This window comes from Myiozetetes cayanensis, unplaced genomic scaffold (genome assembly GCF_022539395.1).
Source record: "Myiozetetes cayanensis isolate MyiCay16 unplaced genomic scaffold, myiCay2020 scf1, whole genome shotgun sequence".
In the NCBI taxonomy this organism is placed as follows: domain Eukaryota; kingdom Metazoa; phylum Chordata; class Aves; order Passeriformes; family Tyrannidae; genus Myiozetetes; species Myiozetetes cayanensis.
In genome coordinates, this window is record NW_026086604.1 from 25,635,862 (window position 1) to 25,657,976 (window position 22,115).

A 22,115-nucleotide genomic window follows, 5' to 3' on the forward strand; every position below is an offset into this window, starting at 1 on the left:
TTCCTTAATGTCAGTCAAGTGGAAAAATTTTGAATTAACAAGTACCTCACCATCCCATGTCAGCCATCTCAGGATGCCCTTTTGGAGCATTTGGGCTGCAATACAGATGTTTTATGTAGTTGTTAGAAATTGTTTAAGGGAAATGCAAAATAATTTGATACAAAAGACTCCTGCAAAGAAAATTAGGGTTAGTGACTCAAATACTGGCTCACAATAGGTATGACTTTTTCTTCCCTGGTTAAGGATTTGGTGTGGGGTTTTTTGCATTTGGTCAGTGTAAAATTTTATTTCTGAAATGAAATACAGATTTAATCTATCAGAATTTTTAGGCAGACTTTTTAAGAAATGATTCTTATTCTGCATTCTCAGTGGATTTAAAATATGCTTCTTTGTTGAATTTCTTCTTGTTTCTCTCTCTTAAACTTATATGATCATGTTACACTAGTATTATTTTTGAATACTGCTGTCCTTGGACAGCTGCAGTTTCATTGCAGGCTTATGAAAACCCTAAGAAAATGCATTGAAAAGTAATTTTCTTTTTACAGCTCATTTTCTCGCTCATTTTCTTTTAAGAAACGGCCTTTATTTAGGAAGCAGTAGTAATCACAAACAGCTATTTTACCTCCACTCTCTGCAGCAGAATGCTGAAAGGTGTGGAGTTGGCAAATATTGCATGACTCAGTCTGATATCTCTATCATGCTCCCAAATAACAATAGGTTGACCTTAAGGAAATGCCGTTGCAGAGAAAACAGAAAATCAGGTAGAACAATAGAAAGGAAAGAAGGAGATGAAAAAATAGAAAACCCTTTGAAACAGGGAGCACCTTCCCTGCCCCCCTTCCAGCTAAGTTTTTTTTGTCTAGAGGACTGTGTAAGTAGTGGACTGATAAGGACTGTCACTTTCTTTCTCTCCATGAAACAAATATGGAAAGATTTTGAAAAACCCACAGTCTTTAAGTGCACCTCTCAAAATTAAGCATGTATTTGAAGGCCCAACTACAGCTTCAATTTGAAGTCTGAGTGCAGTTCGGATAAAACCTATTTGCTATTACAGTCAAACTGAGGTTTCGATAACTTCTCACTTGTTTTGGTGGTAGTGAGAGAAACAACTGATACTGCTGAGCCCAGAGAATGATCCCTCAAAACCTTCCCATTCTCTAGCAAGGTCCTGTAACAGACAGTTGGATTTATAGCTATTCTACCTTCAGCACTTGCCTCCTCAGTATTCTACAGGACAGTCTCTAGCTCCAAAAGAGACTGTGAGACCCACCCAGGAGATGGAGCCAATCCCACTGCTCAGACTCAGCCTTACAGGATTTGCAACCTACGTTTTACAGGGAGACTGAGGAACCACAGTTTTTCTGATTAAACACTGAATGGTGATGCCTTTGATCACAAGGTCATATAATGTGAACACCATGCTGCTCCTGTCTTCCCAACCATACTCCTGAAAGAGGAGGAGTAGAAAGCTGCAGTGAAGGGGTTATAATAGTTCATATTTTATTATATTATTCTATTATTTATTATTATGTTATAACTAATTTTAAGTTTTAGTATTTATTATTCCTGTTGTTCTTCTTATTATTATTGCTATTATTATTATACATATGATAATACATATTGTCTTTCTCTGTCCTGAAGCTTGGTTTTGAAGATACATTTTGCCTCACTGTGACCTGAAGCTTGAATAGAATCTCGTGAGGTCTTCTGTCTCCAGTCCCCACTCTGCTTAACTCCATTTGGTCAAAATGGCACCTGTTGAATTTGAAACCCAAAGGTATTTAATTTTAGTCTCAACAATATTAATGAGAATTATCACATTTACTATTTAAAATATCTAAGGAGATTATGCAGCTGATATTGATGAATCATCTTTCACAAGGCCTGTGGGTCTTTAAACACAGGATCTTATTCAGGTTTTGATGAAGGTTGAACCTTCCAATCACACAAACAGCACTTCAAATTTGTAATAGAAGGGTTAACTTTGTTCATAAAATCTTATGTGTATGAGGGAATAAGAAACTTTGTTATAATTCAACAAGATAAGTTTCATAGACATCCTGTTAATCAAGTAAGTGTCAGTAAAATTAATTACAGACATCTTGCTAAACAAACAAGTATCAGTATTGGTGGAATTTACAACTGATAAGAACTACGACTTTCATCTCTGACGAATTCCAGATGACCACTCAGCAACAAGCCACGAACTCCCAGCCACAACGCATTTGCATTCAAAACCCGGGACTTGAAAATGTATAAAAAGAGACATTTGCTGCATTTATGTGTGTGTCTTGGGCAAAGCAATGACTTCCCAAACCACCCTGTGCTGTTTTGCTTTATTATTGCTTGCTTAATAAATATATCAATGTTTAATTGGAACTGAGTTGTCTAAATTCTTATACCAATTTATAACAAAATTCACATTGCTTTCAAAGGAAGAAGCATTACATGGTTGTGTAGCATTGTGAAGCTGCAAAAGACCATTAGATGTAATACTAACACCCTCCACAGATTTTTACTCAGCAGTCACTGCACTGAGTTCTACTTGACTAAAGCATGACCTGTCAGAAAGGTCTTCACTCTTGAGGAAGATGGTGTTGCTTTCCCAGCTTTTTTAGAGGTAATGCCCTCTGTTTGGCATAGTACTTTTAAAATGGACACACAGGAAGTCTTAAAGCAAACTATCTGTAGGAGTTAAGAGTGACAAAAGAGAGAAAATGTAGTATAAATACATAGAGAAAAAATATAAGTATCACAGCAACAACTGTTCCAATCAGCTGTATTGGGGCAATTAAAAAGAAGAAAAAAGGCCAAAACCACAACCAAATGTATTAGTCTTTCATAATTACTGGAGACAATTTATTAAAAATAATGTTATTTCTAAACAGCTAAATATAAAGCAGATACTAGCCTTAAGGCCTGCTTAGTCAGCTCAAAAGGTAACAAGGCTTTGCTTTGCCTAAGGGCTTAACTGAGGCATTCAAATGAAAAGAAGCATCAGTTCAGCATGCAACAATCTATTACTTCTTCTATAACTTTAAATCAGCAGTCTGACTGAAACAGAACTCTGAGAGTAAGATATTCTGATTTTATGCAAGACTGTGTGTGTTAATGTGACTTGTTCACTTACTCTTTTGTGTATACTGTTTGCAGAGTAAGCAATAAGAAGCAGTCAGCTTTTGCTTTCAAACAAATGACAAGAAAAGCAGGGAGAGCATATGTTTGTGAACACGATAATTGACTTGCAAACTTGTAGAGACATGGAAAATTCCAAAGACTACTAATTACTGTGTAGATTAATTCCTTTAATTAATCTTAAGTGCCTTTGTAAAATGTAAAAAGGAGATCTACCCTTCCCTTAATAGGAAGCAGCTGCTCATTAAACAAGCCCATAGAAAAGCACCTTTAAAGTACTGTTCCAGGAACCAAATTAATTTCAGTTCAGACCCCACCAAAGAATATAATGTTTTTTTCCTTAAAGCTGGATGAATTAGCATAGCCCAATGCTCATGATAAAAATATATGCATATACAGGCACACACATACAGACACACAGTCTGTGGAGATAATCAGGGAGTTGCAGGAAGCAACAAAACTGAGCAACTCTAGGTACCAACAGCCAATCTGATATTGGAAACAGTGGATCCTTTTTAAAAGCGGGTAGAGGGTAGACTGGACTTAGTTTGTACTTAGCCTTGCAGCCCTCAGTCTATTTGCTCGTTTCACTTCCTCAGTCATTTATACAGTATTACCCAAATTTAAGAAAGTTAGAAATGCTCACGCAATCCTTACATCCAGCATAAATGAATAAGATCTCAGACTACTGTCTATGTGAGTGTTTATATCTCGCTTTCTTTACCAATATCTACAACTCTGTCGATGATAATGGTGGTTTTCAGTCACCAAAGTGCTGCCTGAAATCAAACATAATCCCTGCTTTCCTTAATCCCTATGTGATCTCCAGTAGTGCCACAAACCAGTTACTCATGAAGTTTCCTAATATTTCAATGAAAACTGATGATAAATCTTATGATGCATTTTGTTATAATAGCACCATTAGTTAACAGTAAACTTTTAAAGGTCACAAGAAATTTTTCACAGAAAAATTTGAGCAAAGGATAGTATGAATCTAAAATCAGTTTGCTTAAATTTATTTTAGTAGATCTCACAGCGCAACTTTAATTAAAAAAAAAAATGAGAAAAAAAAAAGAGAAGCTACACCTGAATCACTTTTCACTGGAATTCATTGTTGCAGTTGAGCAGCATTAAATTTAACAGATCCAGGTCTTAACTCTGTTTTTACTTCTTGTTTTCATGAAGCAGAAGGCTTGCTTTTTCTATGAAACTTCCATTTCTGCTTGTCAGACATTCAGTAGATACACAGAAGACAAAATGTAAGAAACTCTCTACAACTCAAGTTTTTAGCTTTCAAATGTAAGATGTGTCTATCATTCACTGACATTTACTCTCCTCCATAAGTACACAAAGGTGTAACTTTAGCTACAAAAGCAGCTCTACTGAGAGCAAAGGAGAAACCCAGATGCATAAAAGTAGAGTATACCTATGTGATTGGTATTTCTATTGCCACAACTGAAGCCTTGCAAAAATCTTTAATATCAGGGTAATTGCCAAGTGAAAAGGCTTTCAGAGGGTCCAGTTTCAGAACATACATTCAGAAGAATTACTCTGCTAAATTCAGGAAAAAACACCTTTTTCATGCCTTCCAAATTCAAAAATTTAAAACAAAAATCAAATGATCTTATGAAAATTATAGCCCCATATTTATATCAAAATGGGTAGAAAGAGCATATATAAGTCTGTCCAAAACCTAAAAACAATACCTTCTGCAAAGATCTGTTAGAAGGGACTGCCAAATGCTTTGGAGACTTTAAATTAGACATCAGATGTGAGTTGCACCTTTCTAAAAGTTTTGAATTCTTTCAGGTAATTGATTCTGAAATACTTAATTACAGTTTCAAAACTAATTACAAAAGCACATTAACAGTGGTTACACAATAAAATAGCTTCATTATGGCCTATAAAGTATTTTTCCAAACACCCATTTGGATGCAAATCCAGTCTTTGTGTGTTTGAGTGCATTGATGTACAGGCAACTGGGGTCATTATACTTGTGGTCACTTATGGATCAGTGAACTCTGTGACTACTGCATATGCCCTCAGTGAAGTGTGATGAGACCACTAAGTTTTATCACAACAAATGAACACAAGAAATTTGTATTAGAGGAAACAATTTATTCAGGAAGTATGAATGTTTCTGTGAAAAAGTATGTATCATATTGTTCCAAAAGAAGGCTGTAATTAGAAAATAGAAATTCAGCCTACACCTCAGAAGAGTTTTTATAACTTTTGGTCTTGAAAAAGAACTATCTTTTGACTTGGAACTTGTTTTAAAACACCTCTATCAGCAGCCAAAGGGAGCTCAAAGGGTAAACATATCTATACAGGGAAACATAGTGCAGTCAGCACTTTGGAGTCTTTAATGAAATTCTGGATGATGCCTGAATCTTGAACACTGTCAATGGCAGATACTGACATAATGGAGAGAGGGGAGAAGGCATTGCTTACAGTGACTGTTTAAAGAGACTAACTGGTTAACTTATTTGGTAAAAAATTCAGTATCCTTTACACTTCAACATCATCTTCTTGAGGAGGGCATTCCTGCACCTTTTTCCTTACTGTGCAAATTAAGTGCAGCTCTCAAGTTGGAGTGCATGTCACTAATTTGATCCTTAGCTTAGTATGCCTTTTTCCTACAGTGGATACTGGCAGAGGTTCACATGTTGGAAAGCACTGCTTCCATGTAGCTAGTCCTAATTGTACTGATTTACAGAGTGACTCAGTACAATAAGTAAACCTCCTAAATAAGTGTCCCCCTCTCCCATTTACTGTTCACTTATCAAGGAATAAGTAAATGAGAATAATATCTGGGAATGGGACCATAAGTTACCATTATGTCTATTGCTTCACCAGAGCACATTGCCATACTATTTCTACATTAGTTCATGTGATAAAAAATTAGTCACAGGATTGGAAGGATCTATAATGATTGTACCAACAATTTCCTGATACAACAGCATTGCATAAAATGGACTAGAAATTCCTTTAGATATTAGAAAGGTTAGGATTATATGAAACACTAGTGATGGTACAAACACCAGATATTGACTCCTGAAGTTTCTCACTGTCTTTGTAAGGCAGTGATCAATATGAGTACAGTGGAAACTTTGAGATACTTGAAGCGATATGGATATTCATTCAAAATCTCCAAATTATTTCTTTAGTAGCACAATATTACCTGGTTGACAAGTGAGTAGATAAAGAGGCAGTAGAGGGGATCAAGAGAAAGAGTGCTTGATAGTCTAGGTAGGAGGAAGGAAAAGGGTGGAAAATCTGAATAAGTAGGAAGAGCTTTAGCTATAGTAATGACCAAAAATTTGATGTAAAGAACCACAGAGAATAAAATATTTCAGAGAAGCAGCTGTCATAGCCAGATTTATATTCAAAACTATGGACATCATAAAAATTAATAAAGGTAGGTTGGTTTTTGCTCAATTTGATTTTTTTGTCTGGATGTTGACATTTAAATAGAGCACTGGATAAGAATCATAGGAAGCAAAGTCAGATTAGACATTGTTGGTGCAGAGGCAGAAGAGGAAATAACTTGGGCCACAGTTATATAAATGGCTCATCAGGTAGCAATTTATAAAGAAACAAGAATAAGTTTGGAGGCAAGGACAACAGGATCTTTGTCACAGTCCTTTTGTTGAACTTACTGAAAACAAACACCACGGACATTAACTTTTGAGATTTAGAGAAACATCTAAATTTTCATAGAAACCAAAGAATCCTGCAGATTTTGTGATTTCCTGGTGCATATGGTTAGATTTATATCTGATTTCAGCTTCCACTCAGGAAGTGACTCCTCTACCTGACTGATACTATCAGCAATATCAGTTCTCTGAGGGGGCTTTTTCTTCTTCTCTATAGTGCAGAGGCCTTCATCTCTGCTTTGCTGATGCTCACTCATCACCATATTTCTCAGTGATGGCTGATGAACTGCTGGCATTCTTTGCAGCGCTGTGAATCAAGAACAACTTTTTAAGAAACTGAAATGGTTAACAATAGGTGTGTGAGGACATGGATGCTTATCTAGAATTGTGTCAAAATAGTTTCATGATGGCATTTCATTTCAGAAACATTACTTGGTTTCATGTGCTTAGTTAAACATTTCTATTATCCTCAGCTTCTAAACAAGTACTCGCATAATATTTAACAGGAATTTTGGCATCATCAAGTATTAAATTGCTCTTTACTCACTCCTCACTGACCACCAAAACTAGAAGCCATGTATGGAGAGGGTCAAACACGGTTTCTCATTCACTGAGATCTTAAAAGAAGCACACCATGGGGTCCCTTCCTTCTGTATCTGATATCCACCTGTGATATTGTAATAGCAGTATGTCATTACTGCAAAACTGAGCAATTCTTTTTGTATCTTAATTGTAGTTGCACTAATTAGTTAGCTGACATGACAACAACCATCTGTTGTAGGTAATCATGTCTTAGGTGATGCTTCTGGCTACCTAGAATTTTCAAAGAAACCATGTTTCTTCTTTGCTTTTCTGCTGACAAGGGCCAACCTAAGTGTACACAACTTTTTTGTGTAGGACTTTCTTTTGCCACAGGTTTTTCTTAGGCAAATACCAATAGGGGAGTTACAGAGAGTGGTTATACAGATTTCCCAATTACATATTAACTATCCATTGTTAATCTTAACAGAGTATCTCATTCTGATCCTGGTTATTCTATAAATGTGAGTCATTGTCCCACACATAAAGAGCAAGAAGCACAGTTCCAGTCTCAGAGACTTCCTGATCAAGTCCAAATTTCTCTAGGTTATTGGAAAGCCTAGATATCTCTCTTCACAGCAGTTTTTTCTTGTTCTTGACAAAATTATGTTAGATAAATTCAGCTTTTTGCTGTGAATCCTGCAATTCAGCAGAGCTAGATATTAATTCTATACATAGAAGATTGTAACCTTTTACTTTCTGGTGGGCTTTTATTGCCATTTTGGCCTTTTGGGCCATCACCATTCTAGGTGTCAATTCAGGCTTCAAATAATCATACCCTGCATTGTGAAATACATCTACTTCAGGAGGGAATACCTGAAAGGTTATATTTTAGAACAGGGTTTTCCATGCTACTGTCTGGATATCCTTGAGACTTGTGGACTATTCCCTAGAAGGCCTTTAAAAGGCAAGAAAATAAAATTCCTAAATGTTATGGTAGGTATGCAAATGCTTCCATGAATCGACATGTCTATCACAAATCTGTAGTAGTTCACAAATCAAAAGAATTTGTAAAATGTCATAAGAGAAGCTACTAAAATATGGCTACTACTCAGATCCAATCAGTAGGTTTTCTGCCCCAGTAAAAAACTCAGAGCAAAAATCAGTGTGTTCTCACAAAATAGCCTTGTTGGATGATGTAGTTGGTATTGTGGCCCATATATGTTTAAAATCACAACACATCAAAAAAAGTTTTGTAATTTCTGAAGATCTCTTTAGTAATGGGTATTGAGATGTGTAAGGGCCATTACTGTTTGTGATTTTTACCATATTGTTATGATCAGTTATTACCATCAAGATATTTCTTCTGCACCATTCTCTTTAATACTCACCATTCAATATTTAATATTCATTTAATGTTACACGCTTTAATATCCACCATATATCTTTAGCAGATGTATATAATAGTGAAGATTTATTCACAGTATGGTAGTGAGCACTGAATATCATAATTTTTTGGTAAATGAGTGGGAGAAGAGAAAAAAGAAATAGAACTGATATTCTGCTGTGATATTGGTGACATCAAAACAGGTGTCAGGTGCATGTAACTTTAAAGTAGAAAAATTCCTTTAAGTGTGGCATTGTTGTCTTTTTACACACTTATTTTACACACTGTCTAAATAGCATTCAAGCATTTTCTGAACTACCATATTTTTAATTCATTTCGTCTCAAAAAACTGCCTTCAGGAATGTAGTCTGGATTTAGGCACTTGAGGGATGTGAATCAAAATGAATATTTTTCTTTTAGTCTAGCTCATATCTTAACTGAAATAAACATTTCTTTCCTCAGAATACTTCACTTAAAAAAACTAAATCTTAAGACATGCATATTCTGTAGCAAACAGTAAAGCTAGCCAAGAATCCAGTAGCTCAAAAAAAGTGTAGGGAATAAAAGAAGAGGCAGAAAGGTCAAGATAATAGAAGCAGTGTGCTGTTGTGTGGAAAGGATCCAGTGCCTCTCTGACACCCACGTGGAACTATTTCCCAGCAGAAAGTAGAAGAGTTTCAGCCACAGTGTCCCAATAAAGGGGGCAGAACCCGTTTCAGTGGCTCGTTACCCGCACAGTGCCATGATGCCGTTAGAGCCAAGAAAGGACGATGGAACCTGCAAGGCCCAAGCATGGGTCAAACAGTCAGAGAAATAAAGCACGTGGGAAAGGAAGCAGGAGTCAAAGGAAGCAGGAACAGGCAGGGGGGTTCTGTTTACTCTTCCAAGTGACTCAAAAGACTCAGCACATGACACTATGAATATTATTCTATTTTATTTATGGGAATATTTGTTTAGGTGAAGATTAGACTAAGAAATTTCAGATCTATGGGAACAGAGTCCTGTGATGCATTATTACTCACTGTGCAGGATTATTCTCTGAAACAATACTGGAGGTCTGAAAACATGACAGGAAGGACAGTTACATAAAACTTTTTGTAATGCAATTTAAAATTCCATGTTGTCCTGCGTTTCCAATCCCTCCTTCAAAAAAAAAAAACAGTCCAGCAGCTCTAAATACCTTGCTTTCTGATATTAAGATTTTCCTGTTAATTCTTGAAAGCTGAGAGTTTAAAGGAACATTTGTGACCTCCACTAAGCGCTCAGAAAGAAGTACTCCAGGCTTTTTTACTGCTTTCCAAGCACAACTTCCTATACAGAGAGGAAACCTACTTCTGTAAGTGCAGCAACTGCTAACGACGTAACGAGGATCAAGAGAAAATTAGTTCTTTCCCATGGATTTTTCCAATGTTGATAAAAAAGACCATCTTGCTTGTGGTTTCTATTAAGAATACATATTTTTAGAATAGCTACTTTCTGCCTGCTTCTGACCCATTGTACTGCTCAGACACAGAACTCTGTTCAGACTAATTATCATTGTCCTTCTGGGCAGAGAGCATCAGAGAAACTCATCTCTGCCTTGTGTTAATGTGAGCACAACTGACCTTAGTCAGCAAATAAATAAATAAATTAACATCAAGACAGGGATATTTTTTTGTTTGTGTAGTTTGGAGCATGCTGGTAAGTGACTGATTGTTATGATTTATCTGCTACAATGTATAGTAACAGTGTGAAAATATAAAAAGAATGTTGTTTAGGAAAATTTCAATCATTATAATGTTAATCTGAGGGTTTCTTTTTTTTTTTTTTTTTTTTAATATTAGGAAAAGAAGGCAGGACTGAGAATGAGTCATAAAGGGAGAAAAATTTTCAAAATCAATTCTTGATGCTAAATGCTCACCTTGTGATCACTGATTACTGATTACTGACTTTCTGGACTCAAAATGCAGAATCCCCAAATTGCTGGCTGCTGCATTTCTGGGTACAATATCCTGCTTTATACCACAGTCAATTTACACTGGACAAGATCCCAAGGGAAACCCTAAACCTCTGGCCCTCACGAGGTGTTGCAGGGTGTCAGCAGGACGTGTGTTATTTGCCCTTGAAGCAATGAGAGCCGGCAGTGCCAGGAGCATGCAAAAGGTTAACACTGGTGAGTTTAAGCATGTTGAGAGCAGTACAGAATCTTTCTGAACTCCCTTTCATCCCACAGGCACAAAATTCTGGCTAAATACCCAGCCTCTGAACTCACACAGCTTTTTGGTGGGTTTGATCCTTCTGAACTCAGTATCAGTTCTTTCCATAATTTAGCAAAAATACCTCAAAAAGCATACTACTGGTAGTGTGGCATAGGGAAAGCAGTGACTCCTGTCCTGCCTGTTCTGCCTCAGAGCACTAAGCTGGGAGCTGGGAACCCTACTTGGAGCCCTCACCCATGAGGAGTAAGTATAGCTGCTTACCACCAGCAATGAGCTGGGAAATAACAGTTAAACTCTGCAATATGAACTGTGGTTTCATACACAAAACATTTATCTTGCTCTTCCTAGGGTAAAGTGACTACAAAACTTTGGCTGGTAATGTCTTAGAGAAACATTCTGCTTGCCTTGATATCCATGTCACTTAATTTCCTTCTCTTTTATCATAGCTAGAAGCAATTATTCACAGAAATTTTGCCTTTGAACTGTTCACCTGTGCATGCTGTTTATATCTGAAGTTGTAATCCTCAGCTTTTGACCAAGGTTCATAAAGACCATAATCCTGTTTTATTAACACAGATCCCTGGAGTTCAGACTCTCACTCTGTTGTTGCTATTGCAAAAGTCAGTTAGATCAGACAAGACTCCTACAGCAAGTGGAGAACAAGCAGTAGGAGCTGCTAATCTGCTAGAAATCAAACACTGTACCTTGTTATACACGATTATGGAGCTGTGGTGTTTTATGCTGTATGTGCTATACTGTTGAATTTCTGGAACAGCAAGCCTAGTTTATCACTACATTGAGCTTTGCCTTGACAAACTGTGCAAACTGCTGCTGTATGGGCTGGTTTAAGCTCACGTGTAGCCATGACTGCCCAGGACACCAGAGCATCAGGCTTTCTGCAAGGTTGTCTTTCTTAAGGATGCTGCTCCTGCACTAACCTTGAAGGGCCCATCAAGACTGTGCTGTCTAGGTTTGCTTTTAAGACTTTGCCTTGCCAAGCTATACACATCTCAGTGGTTATACCTGTGAAAATATTTGACTCCATGATTTTTTGGACTATCCACTGCAATTCTTCACACCTCACAAACCAGAGTTGCTGTAGGACTTGATTGGAAGTGTGTGAGAGAAAAACATATAGGTCTGGTTTGGATTCCTGTAGGAAAGTGATCTCAGTCCAGTCACCTCACTTTCTGTGTGTGCCTCGTTTCTGTTTGCTCCTGACAGGGAGCAGGTCATGGATCTGTTGGTGCACTGCTCTGATCTGTCAGTGAATAGCTAAAAGAGCCTTTAGGAAGACACTTTAGTGCCTATTATGAGATTTTGGATGCAGAAACATTAGGTCCTTTCCTGTGCAAAACACCTCTTTTTAGTCTCCTGTACTGGAGATTTTGTCCCTTTTCTTCCTCACTGTTTTCTATGATGTGCTCTGAAAAGAAATGATTTCTTTGTAGTGTTGAGCAGTAAACAACTGAAGCAAAAATGGATGGCACCTTTGATAATGTAAAGGCAGAAAAATTGAAAATTAAAATACTATAGTGTTATATAACTGCTCAGCAGACCAGTCTTTTCTGTTCATTAATTAAAAAATAATGTTTAAAAATTGGAATGAGAAACACACATTTCTCAGAGTAACTTATCTGTTCCTGCAACAGCATTAAACTGTGTAGTTTTGTCACTTCACAGGATATTTTATTCCATGGAGTACACACCATTATTAGCAGATATATGAAAGGTAATTTCCTTTCTTTCTACACATGCTCATTGCTTGGTGGTTCCTCTTCAAGGATGTCCTCCAGGTCCTTTATCTGCTCTCTACACTTGCTGGTGAATTATTGCTAATCACAATCCCCAGTGACTGGCATTTTTAGTTTGCTGTAATACATTTTTTTCACTACAGGAGTGGCTGTTGCTGCTGGTACACTGTGATCTGCACAACCAGTGTGTGACCCCATAGCCAGAGGTGACCTTGTAATCTGAGACTAAAGGAAAAGGATTCTCTAGGAATGTGAGAACCTGAGGATTTCCACAAAGATCCACAGTAAAGTAGCAGTGATGTAAAGCGGTGGGAGAGAAAACCTACTGCTGAACTCACAGTGATGGCTTAAATACTCTGAATATCCTAAACCAGAGTGCAAAAATATAGTTCTCAGTCATCACTTTTTCTGTGGCAATGTCAAGTATGCTTTTGATAAATAAAAAATACATCCTGTAGAAGAATTGTGTCCTGCAAAACAGTAAGCAACCTAGAAAACTTTCCTTTTATCTGTCATTTCTAAAGTTCTGAGACAGGATGTTAAAGCTTCTAGAAATATAAAAGCTGAATCTCTGTAAAGTTTGTGCAATAGTTATGCATAGAGACAGAACATTGATTCAGGCAATGTTAATATCATCTTCTTAAAAAAAAACAAGGTCAAAAGCCTTCAAAAAGATATTTTTTTCTTTCACTTAAGCAGGCAAGGGCATGACAGCATGGGTGCCTCATCCAAATCGAAACCTATTGTATTTCATGTTGAAACACAGCAAAAATTAATGTGTCTGTTCTTAATTATATTTATACTTGCTTCTGGCATTTTGTTTTGGGTTGGGTTTTTTTATTTCTAGGATTTAATTCCAGGTTTAGTACACGAAAGCACAACCTGTATGAGGTCTCTGTTTCCCCAAGAATGCTTCTTGTGGGACAGCGATAGAAATATAAGGTGGTACATAGAGGGCTCAGACCCCTTTTCATGGAGGTACATATTACAGGTGCTACACAAGAAACATCAGAGTGGTTCAGCTGGCAAAAACAACTAAACAATCTCAAGACCTTTACTATGGGCTGTCTGCAGGAGGACCCAAGACAAAAATCAAATGAAGTCAATAGGGCTTTTTATTTTGCTTCAGCAAGAATTAGAACTGGTGTTAGGGGGTCGTCTTGACCTTCTATTCTTAGCAGATGATACCCTATTTTGGTGCAATATGGGGGCAACCCTGGGTTTTCTTCATGAGGCAGGGGAGAAGAGGACTACAGGCCAAAGTGTCCTCCCCTAGTACCAGCTGTTTGCAACTCTCAGTACTAAGCAAGAGTGGAAATCAACCTATACATTTCGGTAGCATAACCAGTAGGTTAGGAGAGCACAGTGTAAAATTAAAATTAATTTCTTTTTTTTGGCTCAGCTACATTTGCTCCTTACATGAAGGCAGTAAAAGCCATGTAGAAATGTGGAAATTGTGACCTTGATACTTTTTATTTACCTGACTGGAAGGGATTTTTGTAAGGGTGTGCGACACGCTGCATGTTTCAGGTCATTTGTACTGCGCACTCCCTGAGGAAATCGCAGTAACAAACTCAATTAGTGCTAACTTACTCCGTCTCAAGAGAGGCAGCTGCTTCAGAGGTGTTAGCAGGAGAGTTTGTTCCCCTCTTACAGAGTCCCACTGTTTGTTTTTGCTCTGCTTTTATATTTAAGTGCTCATGCCAAAGATTATTCATGGAGTTGAAATTAACTTCAAGTTGTCCACTACCTGATATCACAGTGTGAGGAGTGTTATAAAAGATAAAAGAATGGGAAGGCTTCTCTCCTACTGGCCTATAAAAAAATATTTGTGTGTTAGGGCGGGATAGGTTTCTTGGCCTCGGTATGATAAAACTGTATAGACTAGCCCCAGTAGACTGCATTATCATAGATGTGCAGTGGCACAGAGAAAACTTAACCCATCAGAAGGAATAAGTGAGCCACAATGTTGAAAAAAAACAAAAAACCAACCAAAGAGTAAATTTTGTGTAATAAAATGTTAAATATGCGTTATAACTCTATAGCCCACAGTAGATGTAGCATGTGCCCACACGTAATACATGGATACATGTAAACATAACCTCCTGAGGTTCAAAGCAGGTCATTCCTTCTAAGACAATTATTGAATTCAGTATAATAAATCCCTCTGTAATAGTCCTTTCTCCTGGCATTTTAAAAAGCCTTGCTTTTTAACTTAATTCTCCCACTGATGTGAGCAAACTTGAAAATTTAGAACAGTTTTTTTATATTTTTCCCTGACTTTGCACCCAAGTAAGGGTGGAGGGTTTGTTACTCTGCCCTGAATTCTCACGTAGAGCAGGGTGCAGGAGGAAAGACACATCCACATTTATACATTACATATAATATATGCTTTTTTACAATCCTTTTCTTAAGCTCCAGTCCTCTACACCAGGGTCTGCCAATAAAAACTGCCTAACAAGTGAGCAACTACGATAACACAACTGAAGGTATTGATGATCCTCTGTAATTACACAGCATTCCAGAAGTCACAAACTCAAACCTACTGAGCTGGAGTTTCTCCGTAATGGATCTCCTCAGGGCAGAATTTAAGTTAAAGAATGTCAGCTTTTTACAAACCAAGAACCTTTTTTAGCAAATGGAATACTTTGGGGAGTGGTGAAAGGTATGAGGAGAAACAGTCATTGTTAAGTTGGCTTTAATTAAATATAAATCACATGCTTGCCAGATGAACTGACCTGACCAAAACAAAGAATAAACCACATAATAGATGACCCAGTGTTCAGTGTTATTGATCCAGTAGAATGGATAACATACAGTTATCTAATGTAGCACATCCTGTGCTCAGAGCTATGAACTCATTCACACAGAATAATTTATTTGCTTATAAAAAAAGCTCTTGGAAATTAACAAATGGCTTCTTCTTTCTTTTTTCTTCTGTTCAATTCTACCAGCACTGCCCTTTGTGCATGGATAAGTGCTACTTGACTTGAAATGTAAAGAAATGCCATCTCACAGCTGTCTGTACCCAGGCAATTTGCCAATAAATTACGCATGCCAAAGCAAAAGTTTCAGTGCAAGGCAGCAGTAACTTGTTGCAGTGTGCATGAGAAAGATGTAGAAGTCTCACTGAGCGCCAGTATGTTCAGTGCTACCACTGGCATGACTTGTACCACAGTTCAAGAGTTGTAATGCAATATAGAGTAAAAACTTTGAACAGCCAACTTCAGAGAATTTGTAATGGATTTAAACTGCACAGCAACTGCAGAATCATAGGTCTTGAAGGAACTTTTATAAAGCACACCTTCCCCTCTAGTTACTAGGATTTAATTATTAAACCTGAATTTCATCAACATGATGATTCCCATGACTTCCACTGTGCCTCTAAATTGCTGACAAAACTTCTTAACTACAAGAAATTCTAATATTGCAACAAGGAGCTGACTGCAAACATTACAGAGTAAAATAATAATTCTTTCATGTTGGTAAAATTAATAAGAATTTTTTGAATGTACATTTTTAGAGAGGTAGGACTGAATCAGATTTTAATGACAGTGATATCTGTAACAAAGCTGCATGCAATTAAGGCAACCAAATCTTTACAATAAGCTGCAGCCAAAACCCCATATCTGATTACCCTTTTAACAGTAAAAGGCAATGTCAAAACTACATTTTCTTAATATTTTTGTTTATAAATACTAGGGTATCTGGTTAAGAGGATATCCTCCCTCTGAATAATGGACAGTCTAAATATTTGTCTGTCTCTAAAAGAAACACAATATCAGTATAAAAGGTTCACTTCCACTAAATACAACATGCTCTTTTCAAGTTTTTTAATGTCAAATCTGTTCCCAAAACACTGCAATTGTCAAAAATGCTGCATACACCATAATTTCTCTCACTAGTAAAATACTGAACTTACCTCACTTGTTCTTTGGACTGTAGATTTGTCAGCATAAGGAGGCTTTTGTTTTTAACACACTTGTGAGTATTTTGTAGTCTATATGATGATATGCCCAATACTATTTCAAATAATGATAATGCTTTCATCTGTCAGGCTAGTGTCTTCATCAATGCCATTGAGAAACTGAAAATGTTTTCTCCCACCAATATTCCATTAAATGTTATGTTTTGGTTACCCAAAATAAGTTTAAGCTGTGGAACATTTTAAAAGCTTTGGAAACTTTGGCTTTCTTGTTTAAAGCACAGCATTAAAAGTTCTGTAGTGCACTAACTGTGATGGACTGTTTTAGTCCTTAACACAATGCCTCATGTTGGGCACTAGAAATTCGACATTACATTTCCTGTTCAGTTGCAAGTGTCACTGATCCCAAAACTGATGGATTTGAGCTCTTTCACTGTGAGCTCCAGATGCCCTTTGGAAATCACAGGCCCCTGCCTGCATTTACCTTTTGGTCACAAAGTGTAGGTTGAAATAGGAGGGAGGAGGTTTTTCCATCAGGGTTGTGATGCTGCAAGGAGAGCTAGCTTCATCCAGCCTTTTGTATGGGTCTTCAATTCCTTGTGTATTGTTTATCCCCTCACCTTCATTAATGACTTTTGCTGGTACAGAGTGTACATTTCTGAAGCTGACAATTCACATTTCTGTGTGAAGTGCCTGCCTTGATAAAACCTCACTCATTATTTGGGTTGCTAGACAGCAGCAGTAATAGCAGTAGCAACCTGTTACTGGATGTATAGCATTAACTGATACAGAATATGTTCTGCACCGTGTACTGAGAAATATGCAGCAGCAACCAGGTCTCTAATTGTGTTGAAGGAAGGTGCATGTGCTCTACATTGATATTCTTCTCTGATATTCTGGGCTGTACTCATTCATTAGCATTCAGGTCTTCCAGGAATAGCTGAATGAAAGACATTTCTTTTTCTCCTCTTGCTGTCAACGTGCAGAAATTAAGGTTTTCATGTACGTATTTTGTGTGGCAGAAGAGATAAGTACCAGCAGATAAAGTTCAAAACGTCAGTGCAACGACGTTCAATCTGTCCTCCATTTGAGTAAGGGACTTATCAAGAACAGGGAGGAGTGAAGAGCACAGCTGGCTTTCCAGATAATGTTCATAAACTTATAGAACCTTTTAAAATATATTTCTTTCTCATGTTTACTTCATTTTTCATTGGGACAGAGAGGGGACGGTATCAGTGACAGACATGCTTTTCTATTTAGGACTACTACAAAAATGAGGAGGTTAGAAGGGTCTAGCCACGACTGACCTCTGTGTATCAGGAGTTCTTCCCATTGCAAGCCAGTCATAATGGTGTATCCATATCTTTCTGACTGCAGAGACTGCTCCATTTCCTGTGACAACAATCTCCTGGAACAGGGCAGGAAAAAACAAACCTTAAAGAAGGGTTGCAGTTCTATCACTTATCTTTCTCCCTTTGGTTGACTTATTCTCTCCAGAGAGCAAGGAGATTGAAGATGTGTTCCTGACAACAGGAGGAGGAGGGTCCTTGCCCCCATTTACTATGTTGGTTATGACCCAGATAGTCTGGTTTCAGAGTGCAGAACCTCAAAAACACAATTTCATATGTGAGGAGTTGAGTTTTCTGTTGACATTGCCCTGTGAAATATTCCAAGGTGACTCTGCAGAATGTACATGAGTTCTAAGGCAAACTTAGTGGCACCAGGGTCCTATCTAACAGTAAAACCAAAATCAGTGTTGCATTGGTCAGAAATGGACAAGAGTGGAATGCTGACTAGGTGTTGTAATATTTTTTAATTTATTATTAAATTAATTATTAAATTAATTAATTATTAATTTATTACAAAATGGTTGAGTTTTCCTTTTGAAATTATGGAAAGCAATTATTTTTGTAAGGATTGTATCAACATTTGTGGCTATATTCGAGACAAGGACTACTACTTGAAAAGGTAAATCTTTGCTTCACTTGGCAACTGTATTTTAAGTCAACTGGAAATGTGCTTATGAAGGGTGAGTGCACTGCTGTATTTCCACATCATAATGTTGTGCCAGGGACTGAAAGACTAGAAGTACACCAGGGAAGTTTATGACATGAAATTGTTCATACCTTAATAATTGTCTAGGGACTTACACTGAAACATAGATGCTGCTGCATCAAAGTTGAGTTCCTCTCTTGAAATCATCTACATGCCCTCTGTGTGCCTTTTGCATATACCACCAAGTTATACAGAATTAAAACAAACAAACAAACAAAAAAATTCTAGGCAAGGCTGGAAAAAAAAAAATCTGTCCCAGGCTTTTCCTTCTAGTGATTTCTAGATCATTTTTTCCAGTCAAGTTGACATTTAGATTTTAAATACCACTTTGTTCAAAATCACCAAAGTATGAAATAGTCATCTTGCAAGGAACAAAAATAGCTTAGCACGAACCATCAATGAAGAAAGAAGAGTTTCTGTTATAGAAATTTCTCTTTTGTATTATTTGGACTTTGAACTCTCGTGTGATCTCAGACTTCTTACTGAACTCGATTCTCAGAAATTTATCATGCTGACTCACTACTGGAAACTGCTAACACCTCTTACACCTTCAATTCAATATTTGGTTTACGTGGCAATTAATTCTGCTTTTATATCATCTGTGTGGTTAAATAAATTTCAGTGTTTCAACTCTAGTGAGGAGGGAACTGTATTAAGTTTTGGGCTTGCCAATACAAGAGGGAAGTGGACAAATTGTGAACAGTTGGCCCAGATCCACTAAGATTACGAGACTGGCACAAATGCATACAGGGGTAAATTAAGAGACCTGGACTTGTTCAATATGGAAAAGTTTAAGGGGACATCAAGTTGTCTTAGATGACTAGAGGGGAATTACCAAAAAGACAGAAAGACCAGACTTCTCAAAGGTGCTCAGAGAAAGGACAGAAGGCAAAGGTCTTAGCCTGCAGCAAGAGAAATTCTGGTTGAATATAAAGAAAAAAAGGATCCTTGAGAGTTGTGAAGCACTGGAACAGGCTTGTTCAAATAGGCTGTGGACTTCCACTCTTGGGAATTTCCAAGTCGTTACTGGTCATGGCCATTAATCACACAGCCTGACTTCAGATTTAGTTCTGCTTTGAGCACGAGGTTGGCTTAGATCTGTGAATGTAATAGCTACATGGGTGAAACACTCTGTCCTTACACCATCAGCTTTCTACAAATGCTTCATGAGACTTTCAGTATCTTTCAAATCTTGTTTATAATGATGAGTCATTAGGGCAGTGTATGGACTTGTATGTCCATCTTTACTCCAGCCTAGACCAAAAGGCATTTAAAACAGGGCACACACAGCTCCAAGCTCTCTTCTATCAGAGAACAGCTAAATTGCTCATGCTGTATCTTTGGAAAAAAAAAAAAAAATCACTGCAAGTGTAATGTTATGTCAAGTAGAAATTTGATCCAGCCCCAGAACAAGAAAAGAAGCCAAAACAGTACTGGCTTTCTAAGTACTAGCTGAGCAAAATATGACTCATGTAGTGAATGCTTTTCCCACTAGTTTACATTACACCATTTTTACAACTTTGCTACGGTTCAGGAAACATCTCTCAGCCTTACCTTAAGCACGTGCACTTACATATATATATGCAAGTGTATATATATGTATATGTACATATGTATACATACATACATGTGTGTATATATATATATGTGTGTGTGTGTGTATTTGTGCATTTGTGTATTAACCTTAGCAGGAATTGTATACTCTGTTCTCATAACACACAAAAAAATGTGTATTTGCAGTCTTGCATATCATCATTTCTAGGGTGATAGAACATGAGACCTCTAGCCTGAGTGTAAATATTACATGTGAATGATGTCCTGGAAGTGCCTTTAGTTACATCATTATGTGCATGAAAAACGTGTAGGTTTGCCCTCTGGTAAACTTGTTTCAGATTCCCATCACTGACTGATTTTCAGAAATCCACTGGTCTCTGGTATCTTGCCTGCCCTTTTCCTGGAGACAGAGAATGAGATCTCCAGGAAAAATATTTCTATCAAGTTTTCCCAGGTAAAGTCTGATTTTTTATATTTTTCCCTACACTTGCATTTTGGATCACTGGATTCTTTATTTTTACTTGTGTTTCTTAAGTTTGCTTACAACACATTTGCTGCATATTCACAGCTTCTTGTCTACATTTCAGGAAAAAAATCCAATTGTGATCATTTTTTTCTACTGGTAGCCATCAATGAAACGTGGAGTAAAAAGAATCACAGCATATACGTCACTCAGGCCCCCAGTACGCATTTAGATTATGCTATTTTCAAGCTAAAGCTCTGAAATATGAGTGTGCCATCATAACACATGCCTGTTGGAATAGTATGAGAGCCAAGGAACAAAACTTGCTCCTCTAACTCCAGACATACAGAAGTGCCACACGTGATCCTGAGCCACCTCAGTCCACCCAATATAGTTGGAGACCCTGCAATTCACTGCTGAGAAAATCTTTCTCTTGCTTTCTACCACCACTGTGCGTGCCAGAGAGCAGAGTCTGTTTCCAGTTAGCAGAGGAAGTAATACTACACTCAGCCAGTATTCAACGCAAGAAAAATCCTCTTTTTCAGCTCAGTCCAAGAACAGCTGACCCTTGGTGGTCTGTTTAAAATGGGTTTCTATTCTGATTTGTCCATAGCCACTGAGCTGTTTCCCTCCTTGGTAGGATACCAGTGTGCAGGATGGGAACGCTTTCTTTTAATACACTGATATCTGAATCTCTTCGTGCATCTGTCAGCAGCCACAGTGAACTCTCCCCTACTTTCACAAACACCATGTATCTCCTGAGTTTCCTGCCAAAGGCTAAGAAAAGATGAAGCGGAGCAGAAAGGCTGTCAAACCTTGAGGAATACTAAGTCTGATCTCCACAGTGTTTAGCAGAAACTTCCACGGGAAACTTCCACGGGGTTTGCATAAAACTGATAGTGATCCCACAGCAAGAACTCACCCACTAGGTATGGTTGATGACCTCATCACAGGACAGCTGCAGTGGAGAAGATTAAAGAAGAGTTTGCTTTCATCTGGATTCAAGAATCTGTGATTATTGCTTGCCTGTGCACTGGGAAAATAAAATTTAAAAAAAATTTAAAAAAAAAAAGGAAGACACTAAATGCTTGTACATTAGTGAAGTTCTACAGTTCTCCAGCATCAGGTGGAAAATTAAAATCTTCAACTGAAGTAACACACAGTATTTTCCATAATCAACAATTAAATAGATGGTAAATTTACATCTGGTTATATAGTATGTGCCATAAACTTATTACCTATCATAGATAGCAGATGCTGTTTTATTTTTGCCCAAGACAACATTTGGGATCAGAAGAGCCTGGAAGGAACTGCAGGTCATTAGACTTGTTCCAGCATGGGATGGGAAAAGGTACTTAGGTGTTTGGATGAACTTTCAGCTGTACCAGTTCAAGTGTGCACACTATTTGTTCAAGCTAAGAATTCTCTAAAACTTAAATTCCACTGAAGCCCTTAGGAAATAGTCTTTA

The 22,115-nt window shown here is 37.5% G+C and overlaps 1 protein-coding gene across 1 annotated transcript in view; it reads right to left on the reverse strand.

Annotated features, from left to right (window-relative positions):
* Positions 1-21,624, reverse strand: part of ATP6V0D2 (ATPase H+ transporting V0 subunit d2) — a 128,405-nt gene extending 106,781 nt beyond the window's left edge. The window contains exons 1-2 of the mRNA XM_050323485.1: positions 21,569-21,624; positions 17,882-17,982 (exon numbers count right to left, since the gene is read on the reverse strand). Of these exons, the coding sequence (XP_050179442.1) occupies positions 17,882-17,982; positions 21,569-21,594 (127 nt within the window). The 5' untranslated portion in view covers positions 21,595-21,624. The remainder of the gene's footprint in view (positions 1-17,881; positions 17,983-21,568) is intronic.
* Between the last annotated feature and the right edge of the window lie 491 nt (positions 21,625-22,115).